A 20,057-nucleotide genomic window follows, 5' to 3' on the forward strand; every position below is an offset into this window, starting at 1 on the left:
AAAGGCAAAAATGTGGATCTAATGGAGCAGAGAGGAAAGCAGCTGGTTGGGAACTGGCCAAGCTATAGGTGGGATGGTAGGCAGGCATATTTCAATTGCTGCAAAGAGTGTCAAAGAACCTGCACAAAGATGGAAACAGCATGGCATTGTGGGAAATTAAACAAACTGCTCCAAATAACAGGATTCCCATACTTCCCATTGCTTTTGTTGCATTCCACATATAAAATATAACCAGCATATGTGTTATAAAATCCATTCTCTGTAAAACCAAAACATATTTTTTTATGTTTGCTAATGCTAATGAAGACTTGCTATGCATTAGCAAGTCTTCACCTTAGCTTCCAAAATAAGGAGGACAAATTCTCACATTGCCTCTGGAACAATTTTACTCCAATATATAGCATATGCTGGGCTGTGCTGTGCTGTTAGAAAAACATATACTAACAGAGTTTGACGGCAGTTCAGTGAAATTACTACAGGTTTGCGCAAATACTGATTGGCACACATTCCCTTAACAGAGTGACGACAGGGAATTCTGATCCATGGTGACCTGTCACAGTCAAGAACCATGACTGCACAGCTCTGTGTGCACTGTGCCCTTCAGAATCACCCAGGATTTTTAAAAATCCCCACTCTCATTAAAAAGGACATTTTTAAAAAAGCGCTGCAGGTTCCACTCAACTTTATTTATTCACACGAACACTCAATTTCCAGGCCTTTTCAACAAAGAAGGGGAAAAGTTCCGCAGAGGCAGCAGTGGCTTTCTTTGGAGAAGAAAAAGCAGGAAAGAGGCGCTGTCCTAACAGCTTCAAGGTGTGATAAGATAATCTCTCTGGGCTCGGAAAAAAGAATTGCAAAGCAGAGCCGAGAAAAAGGGTTTAGCACCTGCAGCAGCAGCAAGGCCCACCTTAAAGGCATGGGTAGAAACTGCTCCGCTCCACCATTAATGATCCCAAGTGATCCAGCGCTGCCTCCCAACTTCCAGGTCTGATAATGATACCATAATCTCTCTTTGAAGGTTGAATTTCAGCGCACCTTCAGGGATTAACTTTTCACTTTCACACTTTGCCTGGCGCGATATGTTATGTTCCTCCACTCGGCGCATGAGCACGCATGTGCACACAGGCATGCGTTCACGCATGTACACGCACGCACACACAGAAACACAGTCAGAAACACAGTGACATACACAGCACTATAAACCATCAATAATGAACAACTGATAGTTGTATTTTCACAATAGAGAAATATGCTGGCCCTATACTGTTGCTCAAGTTAGTTTCATCATATGTTTGTAAAGCACAACGATTTCTATCCTTATTTTGTAGTTGTATTTTCATATCCATTATTTTGTGTCGCTCCCAGAGAGTAAGAGCAGAGAAATTTTAACAGCAGAAATTTTATCTCATTTTCAAGATAAGGACACGTCCTCACGCCTTTCTTCCCCTTGGGCCTGTAGATGAGCAGAGGCTTGCCTGCGTTCCCATGGCCGAATCTGCAGGGGAGGCCAAGTCTGAATCACATGTTTGATGTATGCAGATATCCAGATTGAACTGATGGCTGCAAGACCCACAAGAAAGTTCACTAATGCACATCCAAGAGGGGGGGGGCATTACTCCCCATCACCCCAATTTTTCTGCCCACAATCACATCCCTCACTTCAGGGAGAGCTCAGCCTTTCATATAATCCAAAAATGTGCACAAAAACCATCAGATATCATTTGAAATTCAGCACTGTTTTGTCTTCCCCAACAGTGCTTAACCTGACAAGAGAGATTATTTTGACTTCTCAACAGATGAGGTGCGGGGAGAGTGTGTGTGTGGGGGGGAGGTGCAGTAATATTCGGTCACTTCGCTGTATCGGCACTGGGTGCCATGTCTCCTGCTGAAAGGGTTTTTAAGAAAAGGCTGGAAGGAAGAGAGGGTCAGTATGATTCTCAGAAAAAGAGAAAAAAAAAAGATTCATCTTATCAGAAACCTGCCACCATAATCCCCATCCTGGGTTTGGAAATACAATAACAGCTTGGAGAAAGGCAAGCGCCTTAGGAACAACTATTCCAGGGGAGAAAAAACAGGCAGGACTTAAGAGGGTGACAATGGCGACACAATCAGGCACAGTACTCCTACGGTTTTACCGGTATCTAGCCTGACTCAATGTGGAAGCTGAGCTGAGAAAATTGGAAGTTTGCCTTGCACCCGACTACAGGGAACAGGACATCTTTAGTCCTCCTCATTAGCTAAAAGTTCACAAGGAAAAGGCACGGTAGGGGGGATAGAGGTGCAATGTATTTGAGCGTTCTTAAAATAGGAGGTCATCTCAGCCAGGAAACAAATTTTATGTAGACTATTTAAAAATGGTTTATATTTTCAGATGGAGTGTAACACAATTCCTACAGGACCCAATAAGGCTGCTTCTTGCCCACAGACACCAGCATTTAATGTACCTAACAGATGACAAGGACACTCAGTTCACAAACACTGCTGAGTAACTCAATCAGCAGGAAATATCACCATCTCCTGGGGCCAGGGGAGAAGATGTTGAAAATCTCATTAAAAAATAATGGCTTCCACCTGCTACTCCTTCTTTCAGAAAATGCCTTTCTAATGACCGAGGACATAATTCAGGTGCAAATCCCGAATCTGTAGCTCTGGTGTAGCATGGGCCAAATTGCTGCTACCCTGCTATAGGATAGTCAAATTTAGATTAAAGATTAGAATATTCCTTAAAAATATATTGTTTAAATTAATATGAATATGCATTTTTTTAAGTCATACGTAAGTGCTGTAAATCTAACATACCGTGTTTCAATATGTTACCAAATGACCCTTTCTTCTAGTACTGCCATTAAGCCAATAAGGTTTTGAATTTTAAAAAATACCATTGCTGATTTATGCTCTGCAGCAGGAGATGATGATGTATGGAAAATGCCATGACCAGTTAACCAAATCATCTTTGTGTGATGAAAAGCCATTCCACAGCTAGCACAGAAATACCTCCGCATTCCAGCCCTGCTCAAGGGGAGCATGTTTTTTCTTCAGCAGGGACCATTGTAAATAAATAAAAAAATGTGAAGCACTCACCTCAAGTCAAGTGGATTGTCTTGTGTGTTTGGCAAATAATCTATTTTTTAAAAAGCTGTTTTTCAGGCGGCCACACGAAAACATCACCATTTTTCGTAACGTTTTCATCACAATGTAGCCTATTTTGTTCCCCAGGCCATTCTTACTGAATTAGAAAGTTGTGGTCAGAATAAAATAAGGGTTTAATTGTTTGGTTAAAATACATTATCTAGACTGTCGACACATGACCTAGACTGTTTTTATGTAATAATGCTAGAGTATAGCTTTTCACTTTATCCAAGTCGCTGTTAAAAATTACTGTATAGTGTCAGTCAATTTGCCTTTAGTAGATAAGGGTTAACCAATCTTGCTTGTTTTTTCACCAACCAGTAATGATTTACATAAAATATTTTAGTGGAATGTTACCTTCCTTTGCCTTTGTGCCCTTCTTCCACCCCCCGGTGGGCATAACGCACATAACAGGAAGTGACTAAAAGGATCCAATATATTTTATGGCAATTAAATAATGTTAGTTGCAACATTTTTGAATATAATAAAATCTCTTTATTTTTCAGAATGCAATATTCAAATACATTTTTTTGTTTAAAAAAATAATAATTGACAGCCCTACCTTGCCACATACCCTAGCACAGGAGAACAGCATCTCAAACCACCTAGTCAATTTGTTTTCAAAAGCTCTTGAAAAACAGTGTGAACAAATAGAAACTGGGGTGGACCACACTGATTGCAAGGAGGATGGTACAATGTATGAAATTTGGGAAGTATAAGTTATCCATTTTGGGAAAACAAATGTTGTGGGGCGGAAGAGCACAGGGTGTTTGGTTGGTGGACTCACTGATGCGTCTGGTGATAAATGCATCATTCCCCCCAGCCTTGGGCATGTTTGCAGTGGTGTTGCGGATGAGCGGGATAACTGAGACTCGAGCTCTGACTGGAATTTGTCCAGGTCTAGTATCTGAGGCAGGAAATGTTCCCAGTACAGTCAGCTCCAAGTGACTCAACCAGTCCCCCTTCCCCAGGCTACAGAGCAGCGCAGACACAGCCAATCAGAATGTAGGGAGAGGCAGAGAGGGATAGAAACACAGAGGGAGAGAGAGAGAGCATTCTCTTTTTTCTTTGTAGACTGAGGCGGCAAATGGGTCATGACTCCAGAAAAACTACCACCCCCACCACATTGTAATACAGAAATCATTGAAACTTCAGAACTGCTTCAAACCCACAAAAGGGTCACAGTTCAAGGTATGAAAACAAGATATCAAAACAAGTTTATTCTATTTGAAAAGTAAAGGGGGGGAAATCCACTGGGATACACACAGCGTAAGCTTCAATAAAATATGTTTTTTTTGTGTTTTGTTTTGTTTTTTTAGAGCTCGGGGCAACCTGTATCACTGTTCCCCTTGCTCACATTGTCCTTTAGCGACACTGTACAAGGCATGCATTAACATATAAGAATAATCCTTTCTCAGCATGTTGGTCAGTGGAGGTCAATGTTTATGGCTTTGTCCTCGATTAAATCTAATCCCAATGCAGTTTGTGATGAAACTTTACTTAATGTCATATGACATCTCTTTCCCCCAATCAATTTTAGCAACCAAAGATTAAAATGACAGCACTAGCCTACATTGTGAGAGAAATGACTTGACAGGATTCGGTCATAGCATTGAAATATCTCATTTGAGATAAGTTTAAAACATTTTTAAGTGCAACATCAAAGCCTTGTTTTGTATAATATCAATATGTGTTCATATGCTTTCAAAAGCAATTTCAGTCCTTTACATATTTTTGAATAGTCAAATGATATAAAAAAGCATTAATGCATTAATATGTCACTGTTCATACAAATGGCATCACTTGTCATCACAGCCAAGATTCTAAGATTCAAATTTGTTATGCTACATTAAAGAAAGCTATCACTGTAGTAAGCCTGAATCTGGGTTTTTGTGCAGGGCTTGGGGCCCGGCCAGTCTTGTGCTGCTTTGCACCGCTCTGTCTTGAGGAAAGGACCTCAGGCAAAAGGCCTGTACTCCTCTGGACCGTAAAGAGAAACGTGTCACTAAGATTTTCTGAATATGTACTGACAGGGAATTTAAGGCCTATTATCCTGGAGAAACTGCAGTACAATTCAGTTTGTTCCAAGCTCAACAAAACCCTTATCCTCATTTTCCGAGGTGCCTGTTTGAGCTAACAGTTCAGCCTGATGGTTTAACCTACAATGTGCAGTCGCCAGAATTCCCTATTGCTGCGAATGGTTTTGAGGTGATGAAACTTTCTGAATCAAGTCTTACCCCTGGCAGGGTGCTCTACATGAAAGAATCACCAAACCCCACATTATGACCCTACAGCCTATTAGAGCCACTCTGACCATTAACTCTCTTCACTGATTGTATGTTGTAATATTACAACCATTACAGTAATGAGCAGTTACTTCAACCCCTGAATGGAGTGACATGGATGTGATTGCACAAGTATTCATGGGCATCCACATGCATATTAATGAATGAATGTACGTGTGAATATGTGCATGCAAGGCATGCAATCACAGACATTCTTTTGTGCGTTTGTGTTTGCAGGTTACCTGCAATCATCCGATCAATCGCATGATTGATGTTATCACATTTTATAACCGTTATCAGAATAATACAAGGAGCTACATCTGCTGGATCCCATCGCAGGAATGAAACGATGTAAGTAAGTCCAGGCCAATCCAAGGCCCACTCCCTGCAGAAGCACACAGTAAGTCACGCCCCCCACCCCTTCCCAGGCCCACAGCATCCCGTGGGAATGGCGGGGCTCGCAGGCGGGAAATGCAGAGCGTCGTCCTGGGATCAGGGTCACAGACAGCTTGTTTTCCCGGGAATACGTACGGTTCGGCAGGAGCGGGCAGGGTGGCCGCTGGACGAGCCCTGTCCATGCGACAGCAGTCCGCTGCACTCTTTGTCATTCTGAGAAGCTCCAGGTCGCCTCCTCGGGGAACAGGCATTCCTATAATATGTATTGTTTTGTACACACCATCTTCCCCAGTCAGGGCGACGCAGTGGCAGCTACAGGAGAGCATGTGGCAGGGATGAGGCAGTGGCTGTCACACCAGCAGCACAAATAAATCCTCCAAACAGTGGTGGAGGTGCCTCAGGATGGGCTCATCCATCTCATAACGTTCACTACATTCTGGCTAAGGTTTTTGTTCCATCCATCCCCAGTGCACTTTTCCCTTATACAGGACCTCCTGTTTAAAACTGAGATTCAATATGCTTTATGAAATGAGTCATAGATTGTCATTTCTCAGATGCACATGTATGGCAAGTACACATCGCAGCCGGGGTAAATTCCATTTTTTAATTTCATTAATTTAATTTCCAATCATTTTCTGAAGTGATGTGAAATGGAATTGAGCCCAACCCTGATATGCCTTTACTGTGCATGCACATCTGAGCAGGTGCATGATACATTTCATAAAGGACATGAGAGTTATTTTTTGTTACATTAGTAATGAACTCGAGTAAACACACTTCATTCTTACCCAGCATTTTTCATTTATGTCAGACGTTACAACACTCATGATGCTGTGCAAGCAACTAAAAATGGAACAAAAGCTTATTTTTCCTCAAACTTAAAGACAAAGAGCACATTGAGGTGTGACTGAATGGAAGCCTTAATGACTGCCAGCAATGAATAGGTTACTTTTTCACATGCTTAGCATGGGAGAACGTGGCACAAGCACAATTTCACGTTCCAGCAATCAATGAATGAAAAAACGCAGAGCCTCGACTTCTGTTTCCAAATACTACCCTTCGGCTGAGACATAGGCTGCAAAACATTTCAGAAAAATAATGCTTGCTGCAATTATGCCATTTCAGTTGCTTTTTCCACGCAATTTCTTTCTGTCCATATGCATGCGTTTATATTTTCCGCACAACAAAATTGAGTGAAGTTGACTCGACAGTGAAGGCAGGAATGCCCTGTGCCCACCTGGCAGGAGGAGTGCTGACACATTAGACTACAGGATGCAATGCACGCTGCTCGGCTAGGCTATCTCCATGGCCAGCAGTATCTCTGCAACATGAAAGGAGAGTGCGCATCCATTCAGACAATTAATGTGTGTACCACGCAATCGCAAGCCCGATGTATTTACAATGGCCACGGAGATGCAGTCTTTATCTCCAATCGAGTCAGAATTAGAACAGGTGAAACGTGGCTGTGCATTATCAGAATGACATTTAGACTGTGGCAGAATGCCAGCTCCGTTGTCTCACCAGCAGCATTGTTTGAGGGCGCTGCAGATAGTAGTAGGGAAAAACGAAGCAGTCGTCTCAAGACACTGGTAATTAAATCCGTACAAGGGAAAGTTCAGAGGTCCCGGCCTACCGTGACAGCGGCGCTCAGTGGCGGCTCCCCCATTCTGTCTGCACAGCTCAGCGCTCTCCCCTCAGCTCCATGGCTGCAGGACTCCAGCGCGTCCTAATATTTCAAGCCCCGCTCTGTCCGACCCATTATTTTCCTAGATGACTGTTCTAGGTTAAACAACGTCATTATCGGAGTCTTTCCCGGAGATTTTCCCTTCCTCAATGTTCTTTGCAAACAATAAATCACCCATGCTGGATGCATAAATCACGTGGGCCTTCTCTCCAGCCAGCATCCTCAGTGTTGCAGATCTGTACGATAACAAAGCTGCCGGCTTGGTTTAATGGATGTGGGTTATACTATTGGAGGATGCGTCAAAAAGGGAAAAAAAAAAACAGGATCTGACTCAAGCAATAAACATCAAATAAGTAAAACATAATTCCCCATGATATATAAAGGCCTTTAAGGAATTTGTAAGAGCTGGACATTTTGTTCATTTGGAAAAAGGGATTTAGTCTTTCCAAACAGAACAATGTAGGAAAATACAGCCTTTAAAAAATATAATCAGAGCGAATGTGTAGATTCACATTCATTGCCTTCTCTTTACTTAAACATTTGTAGGTAAGCCCTCCCAGAAGAACTGTTCGAGGAATTCTAGAATTGAGAAGAGAATGAACCCTTTTAACCAGAGAGACACTGCGCGTCTTCCTGACGGTTTGTGATCGTGTCGACACCACCTGCTGGGCTGATAGCGTCACTGCCACACGCGTGCTTGACATAAGCAGTGCTTGCCGGTCCCTGCTTTGTTCCCGAGTCTTACAGCCCTCATCTTTGCCCCTAAAATTAATGCTTCTGCAGGCCTCACTTCCTTTTCGATCCCAGGCTGACCCGTATGGGGTCACTCTCCCCCCACCTGCTTCCCCAAGACACACGCCACAGGGGCCCCCAGTTGCCGCTACCAGCTGAGATCACCCACCAGCTGCCCAGTAGTAAGGCATGTCATGAATAGAGGCAGCAGACTCCTGCACATCACTTCTGTTAAAGTCCATCTGAGCATTTCAGCCACAGAGGCTTTATCTGGCGCCAAGAGCAAGGGCTAAAGCAGCAGAGAGGAGAGCAATGCACAAAGACAAAGCATTGCATCATACAACCACACTGCCTAAACATTACGTGCATCTTACCAGCATACCAGATCATTTTTTTTGCAAATGAAAGTTATTTAAAACAAGGAAAGTATCCTTTCAAATACAGAATAGGAAGATGACTATATTCCATAAACACTTTTCCTACCTGATCTTCTATCAGAACTAACTAAGAGTCCACGCTTTGTGCTCTGCAGTCAACAAAAAAAATGCATATTCCTAATTCACAGTAGGTTGTTATAAAACCAGTATGGCCTTTTTATTGGGCACTCTTTTTGTCATCGAGGAGTTACAATGGTCCATTATACAGCAACGCTAGTATTTCTTATCAATCTGTTTTAAACATTATCATGATCAGCACTTTTTTTTGATTCAAAGCCAGTGTCAAGCATTTATATAAATAATACAACCAATGCCCTAGTCACAAACTATCACCAGAGCTCTTGCACTATTTTCCCAGAAAAAGACTGATTAAAATGGGAAGGTGGTTGATTAGGGTTTATATTGGTTGTCTTATCTAAAACATATTGAATTTAGCACAGTAAATAAATCATATTACAATTGGACACAGATGAAAATAAATGCACTGCACTGAAAATAAATAGAAAAAAAACAGAGCTACAGTGAGTTAGCAGCAACTGAGACTTTCTGCAGGGGAAAACAATACGGATCAATAGTAAATTCCAATTAGCCTATATTGGCAGGCCTGAAGCTAAATTAGTAGGGGGATGTCGATTTCATTTCTTCCACTATTGGCTGATTCTGAAAAGTTGGCTCACAGAATAATTGTAACTTATTTTACCACCACACAATACAATAAAATATAATAAAATATTAAGGAAATAATGTTGCTACAGTGTTACTACAATCGTCTTCTCCTTTTTCTTCTTCTTCTTCTTATTATTATTACTATTATTATTATTATTATTATTATTATTATTATTTCATGGAAGTATGTATTTGCAATAAACAAATACAAATTCTTAAAGGAAAAGCTTATACAACTGCAGGCAAACTTTCATATTCATAGTTAATATAATAAAGACAAAGAAACTGTACTGAAAATACAGCAACGAGTCAATACAAATAACATTGGTTTCAAAGATGTTAACCCAGAACCTTGCGGCCACAAAACATTCAACGTTCAGTTAGGAACATTTGATCACACAGATAGCACGGTAAATGTGAAAATGATCTGTCCATATCAAGGACATCTTTCGATCCTCTCACAACAGCTTGATTTTTCCATCAAAAAGCACTGTGTATCTCTCTGAAGCTACCATATAGAAGGTCTGCCTTCATCTGGCATGGTCTCCCACCTTAGCAAAGTCCAGTAAATTCTCCCGTCATTCATTCCAGTAGAATTAGGTGAAAATATGGAGGTATCATTTGACCATTGCTGCACTAAAACAAGTAAATATAGCTTTTTTGACCTACAAAACATTCTCAATCCTTGAAAAATGATTGCTTTTCTTTTTCTAAAGTAAAACAAAGTTGGTGAGATGAAGGGATAAAAACACCCGAAGGACAGAGTTTCACTTGTTTGAGCCATACTTTAAGGAGCGTCCAGGGGCAAAAGAGAGAGACACTCGGAACCTGCACCCATTAACAAATGCGCTGCGTACACACTGCAGGGCTGCTCTGTCCCCACACTGCTGGAACAGAGGGACCGGCGCAGATGTCTATTCCAACCTCATCTGAAACTGGCATCAGACATCCACACTGGACGACAAATGCTCGATTTGTCATGGCTGGATCTCAATGGACACTAATTTCCACAACTAAGACTGCCGTTGTGTGTACCCGCGTGCGTGTGTGTGTGTGTGTGTGTGTGTGTCTGCGTGTGTGTGTTTGCGGTGCACACGCGCATGATGATCAGAAGGCAGCGCATCTAAATCCCATCCATGGGAGGAAAATCACCATGTGAAACCCTCAGACCTATGCCTTTAACTAAAAGAATATTTAACCTCTCCTGAAAAGCCACATTTTGTCACTGAGAGTGCACTGGCCCTATGGAACACAGACTAAAAGCAAGATTTATTTTTCATGCCTTCAGGAAGAGGCTAAAACACGTATTAACCATAATTCTCTCAATATAAAACCCAGTGCGTTTGTTTAAAAAAAAAAAACAAAAAAAAAAGTCAAACTTACCTTTTAGAATGCTCTGACCTTGCAGTATATCCCTTGAAACAAATACTGTGTAAAAATTTTCTGAAAATCCAGGTCTGCAGGGCGGTTTAGGTGGTACAGCTCCATAATTCCCCTATGAAAAAGAATGCATCGTAAAACATCTTTAAACGTGAGCTCAACAGAATTCACTTTGGTTCAGAGTGGACTGCAGCTGTACAGAACAGTCCTCAGTCTGGCAGAAACAGCACAGTTTGGAGAAGCGTTTCCCTACCTCATCAAAATGTGGGATAAAAAAATAATCCTAGTATAGTAAAGCAGTGAGGCAATGAAAACACTTTGCTATTGATGTGTAAACTCATGCCATTTTTGAAAATTATTATTCTCAGGCATACAGTTCCAAAAATCAGCAGCAGATCCGTTTTACAATGGTGGGTTACGGTAAGCAGCGTGTGGGATATAAAACTTGATTTTGCTTTCATTGTGTAAATTCAGGTGCACGAACCACTAATGTCAGCTGCAGTTCAGATAGTTAGGAGAAAATGCTCTGAAAGACCTACTGATCACACTGTTTTAAGTCAAATGGCTGTTTTCAAAGGTAGTGCCGATCAGTGCACCGGAGAGTGGAACGGTGCTATCTGAACAAAAATGAGAGAAAGGCGCAAAGAGAGTTTTATTCGTTAGAATCTTGGCATTCAAACCACAGGAGACTAGACTAACTCTAATGAAGAGCCCTATCTGTTTTGTGAGAAATGATGTCCCCGACTTGCCAAGACACAAGAAATACTGCCTGCTCTGTGCCGAAGGCATCCTTATTTCATGTTTGCAGTCAGTTATATGTTTCCAACGCTGCCAAATCACACAGGTTTTTGTGTGTATGCACACCTGTGTGTGTGTGTGTGTGTGCGCGCGTGTGTGTGTTTTTAGTAGGCTGCGTGGGATCAGTATAAGTAGATAAAGGGTTTTTATTAAGATAATGATACCCAGTGGTCTGCCTACTCATGCTGAAAATTTGCATGAATAGGTGAAATATGGGCCTGCATGAAAATTCTAATTCAAGGCAATTTTCTTCTGTAATTACAGTACAAGATGCGCACAATGCTGATGTTGTCAGATGTGATATTCACTTAATGCAAGTCCTAAACAGCCCCACTGTAACCAAGCAGGCAACGTACATCCCATCTAAAACCGCTTCGGATAGCTCCAATGATTTAAACTTTATATGTACGAAGTTAAATATTTAGAAGACGTGGGGAATTTCTAGCAATTAAACCGGAGTCATGAGTCGGTGGGTCAAGCAGAAAATATATATATTATGTGTTTGGTAAGACCATCGAAGATTAGGGAAACTAAGCTCAACATGTTTCTTCCATAGCCCACTTCACTTCTATCTGCTACACAAGTTGAAAGTTAATGACCTGCACGGAGTAGCCTACGTCCAAAAGCAACATGTCAATTTATCCTTTTATGTAGCAAGTCTAGTTTACCCATCCTTAAAAACGGATATAAACCGCGCTATAGCTTTGTCCAACGTAAAAGTGCATAAAATAATAATAATAATAATAATAATAATAATAATAATAATAATAAAATAACGTGCATTAATTCCATGTGCAACTTAGAACGGTACTATTTAATTTGCTCCAAGCATAAAATTTTATATTTAAATATTTTATCAAACCGACGGTTTGATTAAACACTCAACGAGAAACAGAAGACATCGATTTTGCCTGCATTATCTGCACTGTCTGAAGTGCGCTGCCGCAAGCAGACAACTGCAATTCAGGCAGTATATGAAAAGATCAAACGATAAACAGTAATTCGTACCCACGTGTGTTTTTGTCTGAAAATAACCTAAACCGCAGTGTTTTGAGCGTTCTGTACAACTAAAAATATATTCTAAGTATGGTCCTATAATAAGTAAGACAAAAACGACTGGCGTTAAGATTCGAAAGACGGCAGACTTCTATGTTGAAAAATACACCACTCAAAAGACTCCCTGTACTGATTAAGTTGCGGACAAACGCAATAATTTAGTGTCACTGCACCATTAGGTGCATACAAACCGCTGTTAGTACAACATTACGGCAGCTAGCTACTTCTATAGTGTTAAAATGTACGGCTCACCCAAGATGTGCCCAGTAGTACGGCGCTCATCACTAAGATAACGTAGCCAGTTTTCATTGTTGTCAGCATGCAGAGGCAGTTGTAAATGAGGTTCTGCGAGTGTTCTTCGACTATTTTTATTTCCCCCTTGTTTCTTCTCGGGTGCTCCTTTGGCGATTCGTTTGCAGTGTTATGCTCTTCAGTATATAGTAAAGACCGTCCCGAGCCCTCTCGCTCTCAGCTGCAGGTGAAAAGCGCTGTTCAGCGCAGCACCAAAGAGCTAACCAGCGTCACTACAACCCCTCCTACTGTACAGTGTGGGAGAATCCCACTTAAAGACACACAGTAAAATGTAAGTTCAACCGAGCTTCTTTTAGCTATCGTTCTAATGATTTTCGTAAACGCCACTGAGGACTGAAAGTGCTCCAGTACACTTTATCTAGGCCTACACAGTAATTAGTATGCTATACATTTCACACTGCATCATAATTTAAAGATGTTCTTAACACGGAGTTCCAGTAGTTGTGCACAGTAGTAGTCTATTTTGCGCATGCATAATCCATTATGCTGAGTTAGGTGGGCATGTGTATTTGCATTGTTTGCCTCTGTTGTACAGCCAAGGAATGCACGTTGAAATGTAGGCCTATAGCTTATGTGACCGAGGAACCTTACATATTTACATGAGACCATTTATTCACGAAAGTGTTTGATGGATAACGATAACATCCCACTGCCTAATTATCATCAATGTGTAGGCCTACTTCGCGCTTCTGAATTGCTGAGACTACATGAAGACGTGAAATGTCAACACAAAAATAGCTGGCCGCTGAGAAATGGTTGGGTTTCCGGTTTAATAACCGTGACATTTCGTATCTGATTGGTGGCTCAATTTCCATATCTGACGAGTAAGGCAATGGGTTAATCCCATCAAAAGGAATAAAACAGTGCGTCAATGCCAGTTTGTTCAGCGCTGTTTCCTTTTACCTACCAGTGCAGTATGTTTTTTTTTTCTTTTTCTTTTTTGCAACCTTGAACCAAGTTTCTCCGCAGATCACAATTTACGCACCATTGGTATGGGTGCTTTTTATGGGTGTGGAGATTTGTTTGTATCTGTGTAATTCATGACCTCCTTGAACATTTCTCAGTAGAAAGGGGAAAGGGCACGTGTTAAATGTATTATTATATGTAGGCTATAGGCTATATATAATTACTGTATATGCTACAACAACAACACTGAGGCAGCACGTTAACTACAATGTGGAGTATAAATCGTTAGGATTAAAAATGTAAAATATGCCTATGCGCTTCTTCTTAATTACAGTACATTTATTTTGTAGACGCTTTAATCCAAAGCGACGTACAATAAGTGCACAGGTCATTGGAACAACTACAAAACACAGGTCCGATAAGGTGCAATACTCTTGTAACAGTTATTCATAGCCATGAACACATTAAGTCCAGTTCACACAGTAAACATTACTCTGCCCTAACCTATGCTAAGTCAAACTAGGAGGCATGACAAACTAAAACAAGATAATGATATAAAGTACAATAAGTGGTGGATGGAGGTACATGAAAGTGGCACAGGAGGTACATGTGCATCATGAAAGAGGGGGATTTAAGTGATAAAAATGATCCCAGATTGGGAGTGACTTGCAGAGTGGCAATAGTTAGTTAGTCCAGGTATAGTCTAAAGAGATGAGTCTTCAAGACCGCAGCGGAAGATGGGCAATGAGGGACTGGTTCGTAGAGGAATAGGACATTGATTCCACCACTGGGGCACTAGGGTGGAGAAGCTCAGTGGTAGGGACAAGCAAGAACCATTTACCTGGATGGCAGGGGGTGCATAATTTACCGAATTTAATGAACAAGAAGTGTCCTGATTTAACTGCAAAACATATAGCAAGCTATAGTTTGCACTCAATAAAAAATAAAGGACCTGGCTAATTATGAGGAAAGAAAGGGTCAATTCCACCTACAAACCAATAAAAAGCTTAATGTTAATGGTTAAATAGCAGAAAAAAAGCACAGGCATATTGATAATGATTGTTCAAGATAAGAGGAATGAAATAAAGCATGCTCATACAGGTCCTCGTGCAATAAGAAATTATTCATGATTGCCTCTTATTTCAGTGCCCTCACAGGACAGATGATGCAAAAACAGGAGTGGTTAAGCTACCACAGCCTATCGAAAATCAAAGTGCACATTGGGAGGAGGGGTTATTAATCAAACAAATTAAATAAAGTAACCTTTTTATTCTTTTATTAGATTTTTTTGAATATAGTGTCTTTGATTATAAGACATGGAAAGGCAAATTATTACATTTTAAGGGCCTTTTAGGCAAAATCACAGCTACCTATTGTTAACTTTTGAAATTGTAGGCAAGACCAGGTAGCCAGCTGCTTAGGACCAAACGGGTCTGACAGGATGATGTAGAATAATAGGCTCCCTTCAGTATGACAGAGATAGCCCGTTTAATGCTTTATGGGTAAGGAGATGAATTTTGAAGTCTGCTTTGTATTTAATAGGGAGCCAGTGAATAGAATCAAAGACTAGCAATATATTACTATTGCTTTATTTACTTATTGATTGATGATTGATTGATATAGTGGAATCCTGGCAGCAGCATAGTAGAATTAAAACAGTAGATAAAAGGCTGTTTGGAGTCCGGCAGTAAGACATTGTGGCTTGATAATTGTAATTTCTTGCTCTCTCTCTCTCTCTCTCTCTCTCTCAGAAATGCATCTGTGAGATTGGAATCATCTTTGTTTGGCAGTGCTTGCAATGTGGGAAGGGGAAATTGATTGATTGATTGATATTTTACATATGCAAACTTGTAACTGCAGACAGATAGACTTCTGGAGACAACAAATATTGATCTGATTTCTTAATAGATACTTTCAGAATTATTCATTGAGCTTCTCATAATACCAGCCATTTCATTATCCAGTGTTGTTTTAATTTAAGATATTCTTTGTGATTTCTTCTGACACCTGATGCATTTCTAAACACATTAATGCAAATACAATGGAAAAAGAATGCCATTTATGGAACACATTGAGACTCTCTGGAATTAGGCTATATAATTCCCTTCAGCCTTATGTTCAGCCTGGTTGACAAAGGAAGGGTGTGTGTGTGTGTGTAAGGAAGGGGGGGGGGGGGGTGTATGGTGGAAACCCCATGCAAGGGCTTTAGAAATGTCAGATAATACCACATTTGTTCTGTCTACTAGATAGCAATTGTGTCCCATTTCCATCCTGTGCCTTAGCAAATTCTGGCACAGGAGGTACTCAGTATCTGTTGAGAGATTGACAGCTTCATGGCCATTTCTTTGGAAACCACAACATAAAAAAACTATGGGAAGAAATCAACACTGACCTTAAAGTTACTGTTTTTGATTTCCCACATGAACATTCAGAGGAAGATTAGTGCTTAGAACAGAAATTTAAGAAGTGGACACTCTCACCATTGTGAGCCACTACTACCAAGATACATTCCAAATAGTATTATATGGGTAAACCCACACAAGAAGATTCAATTTATACTATAGCTTGGATAAATGCTTGATTCTGATTGGCTAATAAGTGTGTACAAGCAAATTGTAACATTGGTCTCTCAGTAGTTCAGCAAACCTAACCCATTGCCCACAGCATTAATTCTGATCCTATCCTAATGTTAATTAGGCCCAAAGCTTACCCAAAACCTGGCTGTTGAGCACCTCTTTAGTGCTATTTTATTGAGCTGGCTTGTAGCCATTGTGCATCTTCCTTTTGATATTATTTTCTAACCAAAATCCTTTAAGTATGTGTGAATGATAATTAGTTTGTGTTATGGCCCTGTGTATGAGCTGTATGAGTGCGCTCTCTCTCTTTCTTGTATAGGTGTTATCATGATTTTAGAGCTGTGTGCTCAGTGATCTGCTTACATGCACAGGTGATAACATGACTTGTGCTGCGTTTAGACATTCTTGTTCTGCTCAGCTAGATCTTTTGCTGTGATCTTCAGGTATAAGCTTAGTTCTCCTAGTGATATTTCTTGTTTATTTCTAAATGTTCTTTTTCGTTTTGTTGATAAACTGTGTTTGTTAATATAAGGTGGCTATGTAGGGGTGTGCTGCCTATTTATTTCAGTCTGTCTTTTTCTCCTGTTTTTTGGTGAGCTTGGGAGGGTAGACTGTGTTTTTATAAACTAGAGCTAGTCTAGATATCTTTCTGTTTTAGGCAGAGTGGGTTTTCATTTGTTGTTTTGGCCTTTGCTATCCCAAAAACATTTTGCTTCCTAAAGTTGTTTAAATTAAATAACACATCCTTCAATCTTTACTGTGTTTCGGTGTAATTGCTTGTTGTACCTTCTTTTCAGTTTCTGTGTTACTCCCCTCATTCCCCTCGACATTGCAAGTATGTAACATTAATTGGGAATTTGAATTTTGAGTCCAGTTGGTATGTTTGTTTTTTAAGAGGTTCTAGGGTAAGTGGTCGTTTTGTGCTCTAATGACATGGCGTTGTTTGACTTAGAAGGGTTTGTAAGTAATCTCTCTTTGGAACAGTTTGATAAATGTAGGAAAATTGAGTGGCAGAGAGGCATGCTGCTTCCAAAGAGCAGGCTGAGGCGAAGCTGCCCCTTACGTTGTCATGATACAATCCACTCTCTCCCGGATCCTCCCAAATGGATTTTAGAATGGAGGTCCATTTAAAGATGCGGTTGGCCCATCTTCAGTTTGAGACTCAGGGAAAGGCGCAAGCTTGCAAAGCTGAGATGGAGTTTCAGTTGGAATTATGCAGGCTGGAAGCATGCACAGCCATTAGAATGTGTCAGCTTGAGTTGGTCACAAATGGTTTGTTCTGGTGTGACTGAGCCTCCGATTCAAAAGTCTTGGTGTTCCCTTCCTCAGTTCCATCTACTATCACATTCAATGTGAGCAAAAACATTGCATTAGTTCCTCGTTTCTGGGATACCGAAGTGGAGTTGTATTTTGGTGCGTTCAAGCAGATCGCTGCTGCTTTACACTGGCCAAAGATGTCTGGTCCTTACTACTCCAGTGCAATTGGAGTGACTCTCAGACGAGACGTCCTAATGCGTCTCCTGTAGGTGCTAATTCAGAAAGACAATGTTATTATTGTCACAAGTCCGGCCATGTCGTCGCTGATTGTTGGTCATTAAAATGTAAACAGCTGTCACCACAGTCTAAGCAAACTAAAAGTGTTGGTTTGATAAAGGCTGTCGCTTCTCCAGGTCCCCAGACAATTCTACGTATGTGCCATGTGTGATAATTGAATTCCTCCACCTAGGGCTGTTGCTCCCCCCTCACTTGAAGGGGACAAGCCATCTTTTTCCAGGAAAGGATCATGGCCACAGACTTGAAGATGATGATCCTCACTGCATTGCACTCAGCTGCAAATTGTTGTAGTGTGCATCAAATGTCATGATAGGACAAGAGGACAACAATATCTGCAAACAGCAGAGATTCGACTTAGACTTAAAGACTGAGCTACAGATGTTTTCATTGGAAAGAAAGAAAGAACAATATGGTTACAGCACTACATGCTTGCAACCTTACAAAAAAGACATGACTGCCAAAATTGTCACAGGCTTTCCATCAGTAAACTTAAATAAAAAAAAGAGTCCATTTCACATTTTCAAAAACCAAAAAAAGCTAAACTTTCAAAGCAAATTAACCACCACTACCTTCTCTCCTGTCTGCTTAAGGCCAACATCAGTCCCATTTCCCAGTGCCGGCTGGCCACATCTATAATCACGTGTCTGTTGTGCATTTCACATTCTGTTTCATATTGTAATTAATTCTCAATCACACATGTGCACTTTCATGTAGCTGTGTGCTGAGTGTGTTACCTGTGACAGTGCTCATTGGCTCCAGAGCGGATTGGATATGCTGTAGCTGCAAGAACATCCAGCTATTCAATGAACCAGTGTTGATCACTGCTGGTCTGGGTTTTTATCTACACATAATCTACACGTGTTGACCTGGGATCTATCTGGGTTGAGCTGAGAATGCAGATAGGCTCTCCAAGAGAAGGAGCATGGCCTTTTCCCTGCCATAGATGAAACATATTGCCATGCTGGCAGGCCATGATCTGCCTGTACCATTCAGTGTCTCTGCCAGACATCTATCCCTGCCAGCATGCATTGCCCCCAGTAAAAATGATACCAATGAGATGAATGACATTAATAATTGAACTCAAATGGGTACATTTTTATTTCTGTGTTTCTACACAGTTCACATAAATAAGAAATATAAAAAGTAAAAAAAAAAGTTATGACTTTTTCTTTCAGAGTTGAGGAGTTTACTTGTTCTTTACCACAATGCTATGCTGCCCGTTACAAGTAAATTGTTCCATTCAAAGATTTAGCATTTGTCTAATAAAAAGACCATCTGGATACTTGAAATAGATTGTTTTAATAATTTAGCATGGCCTTAAACCAATATGACCAAATGAGCCCCTGTTCCCATTTCAAGGAGGTAGAGTTATGAGTTTCATTGTATAGACTCCGCAGGCAGAAACATTACTAACTGATGTTACCAAACTGAATTACACAGTAAAAAAATTGTGTTCTGCCCTGATCTGTTGAACTGTTGCTAAACCGGAGCCTTGAAATTCAATATGCAGCTGCTCATGCGTTGACCAGGACCAGAAGGAGAGCACACATTACACCTGTTTTAAAATCGCTGCACTGGCTACCTGTTAGTTTTAGAATTGATTTTAAAATTATTTTATTGGTCTGCAAATCACTAAATGGTCTCACTCCTGACTACATGTCTGACATGGTTTTAAGATATGTACCCACTTGACCCCTCAGGTCCTCTGGTAGTTGTCTCTTGGTTGTTCCAAGGGTCCGGTCTAAGACCCACGGCGAGGCTGATTTGAGCCAATATGGCCTCAGCCTGTGGAACAGCTTGCCGGAGGACCTGAGGGTGGCAGAGAGTGTGGATATCTTTAAAATAAAAGATATCCACACTCTCTTATTTAGTGTGTGTTGATTTTGACTTGCACTTTTACTGTTATTTCTTATTTTATTATTAGTTTTATTATACTATATTTTATTTATTCATTTTCATGTTTTTTTAATTTAAACTCATGTTATTTTTAACTTACTCTTATTTCCACTTTTTATGTTCAGGACTTGGAGTTGCATTTGATGTATGACTTGTGCTATATAAATAAAGTTTGATTGATTGATTGATTGATATGTTGTATATAGAATATAAACAGGACATTGATGGGGTAAAAGGCCTACTAAACTCA

General features: G+C 40.5%; 1 protein-coding gene across 2 annotated transcripts in view; it reads right to left on the reverse strand.

The window, feature by feature from the left end:
• Positions 1–20,057, reverse strand: part of LOC118208441 (cadherin-4-like) — a 399,806-nt gene that overhangs the window by 286,225 nt on the left and 93,524 nt on the right. The window contains exons 1-2 of one of the 2 annotated variants that reach the window (XM_035383131.1): positions 12,816–13,104; positions 10,713–10,824 (exon numbers count right to left, since the gene is read on the reverse strand). In XM_035383131.1, the coding sequence (XP_035239022.1) occupies positions 10,713–10,824; positions 12,816–12,884 (181 nt within the window). In that variant the 5' untranslated portion in view covers positions 12,885–13,104. Of the gene's footprint in view, positions 1–10,712; positions 10,825–12,815; positions 13,105–20,057 lie in introns of those variants that run through there. The other variant, XM_035383132.1, reaches the window with a different exon arrangement.

The sequence above is a fragment of the Anguilla anguilla genome, chromosome 11 (assembly GCF_013347855.1).
Source record: "Anguilla anguilla isolate fAngAng1 chromosome 11, fAngAng1.pri, whole genome shotgun sequence".
Classification (NCBI taxonomy): Eukaryota; Metazoa; Chordata; class Actinopteri; order Anguilliformes; family Anguillidae; genus Anguilla; species Anguilla anguilla.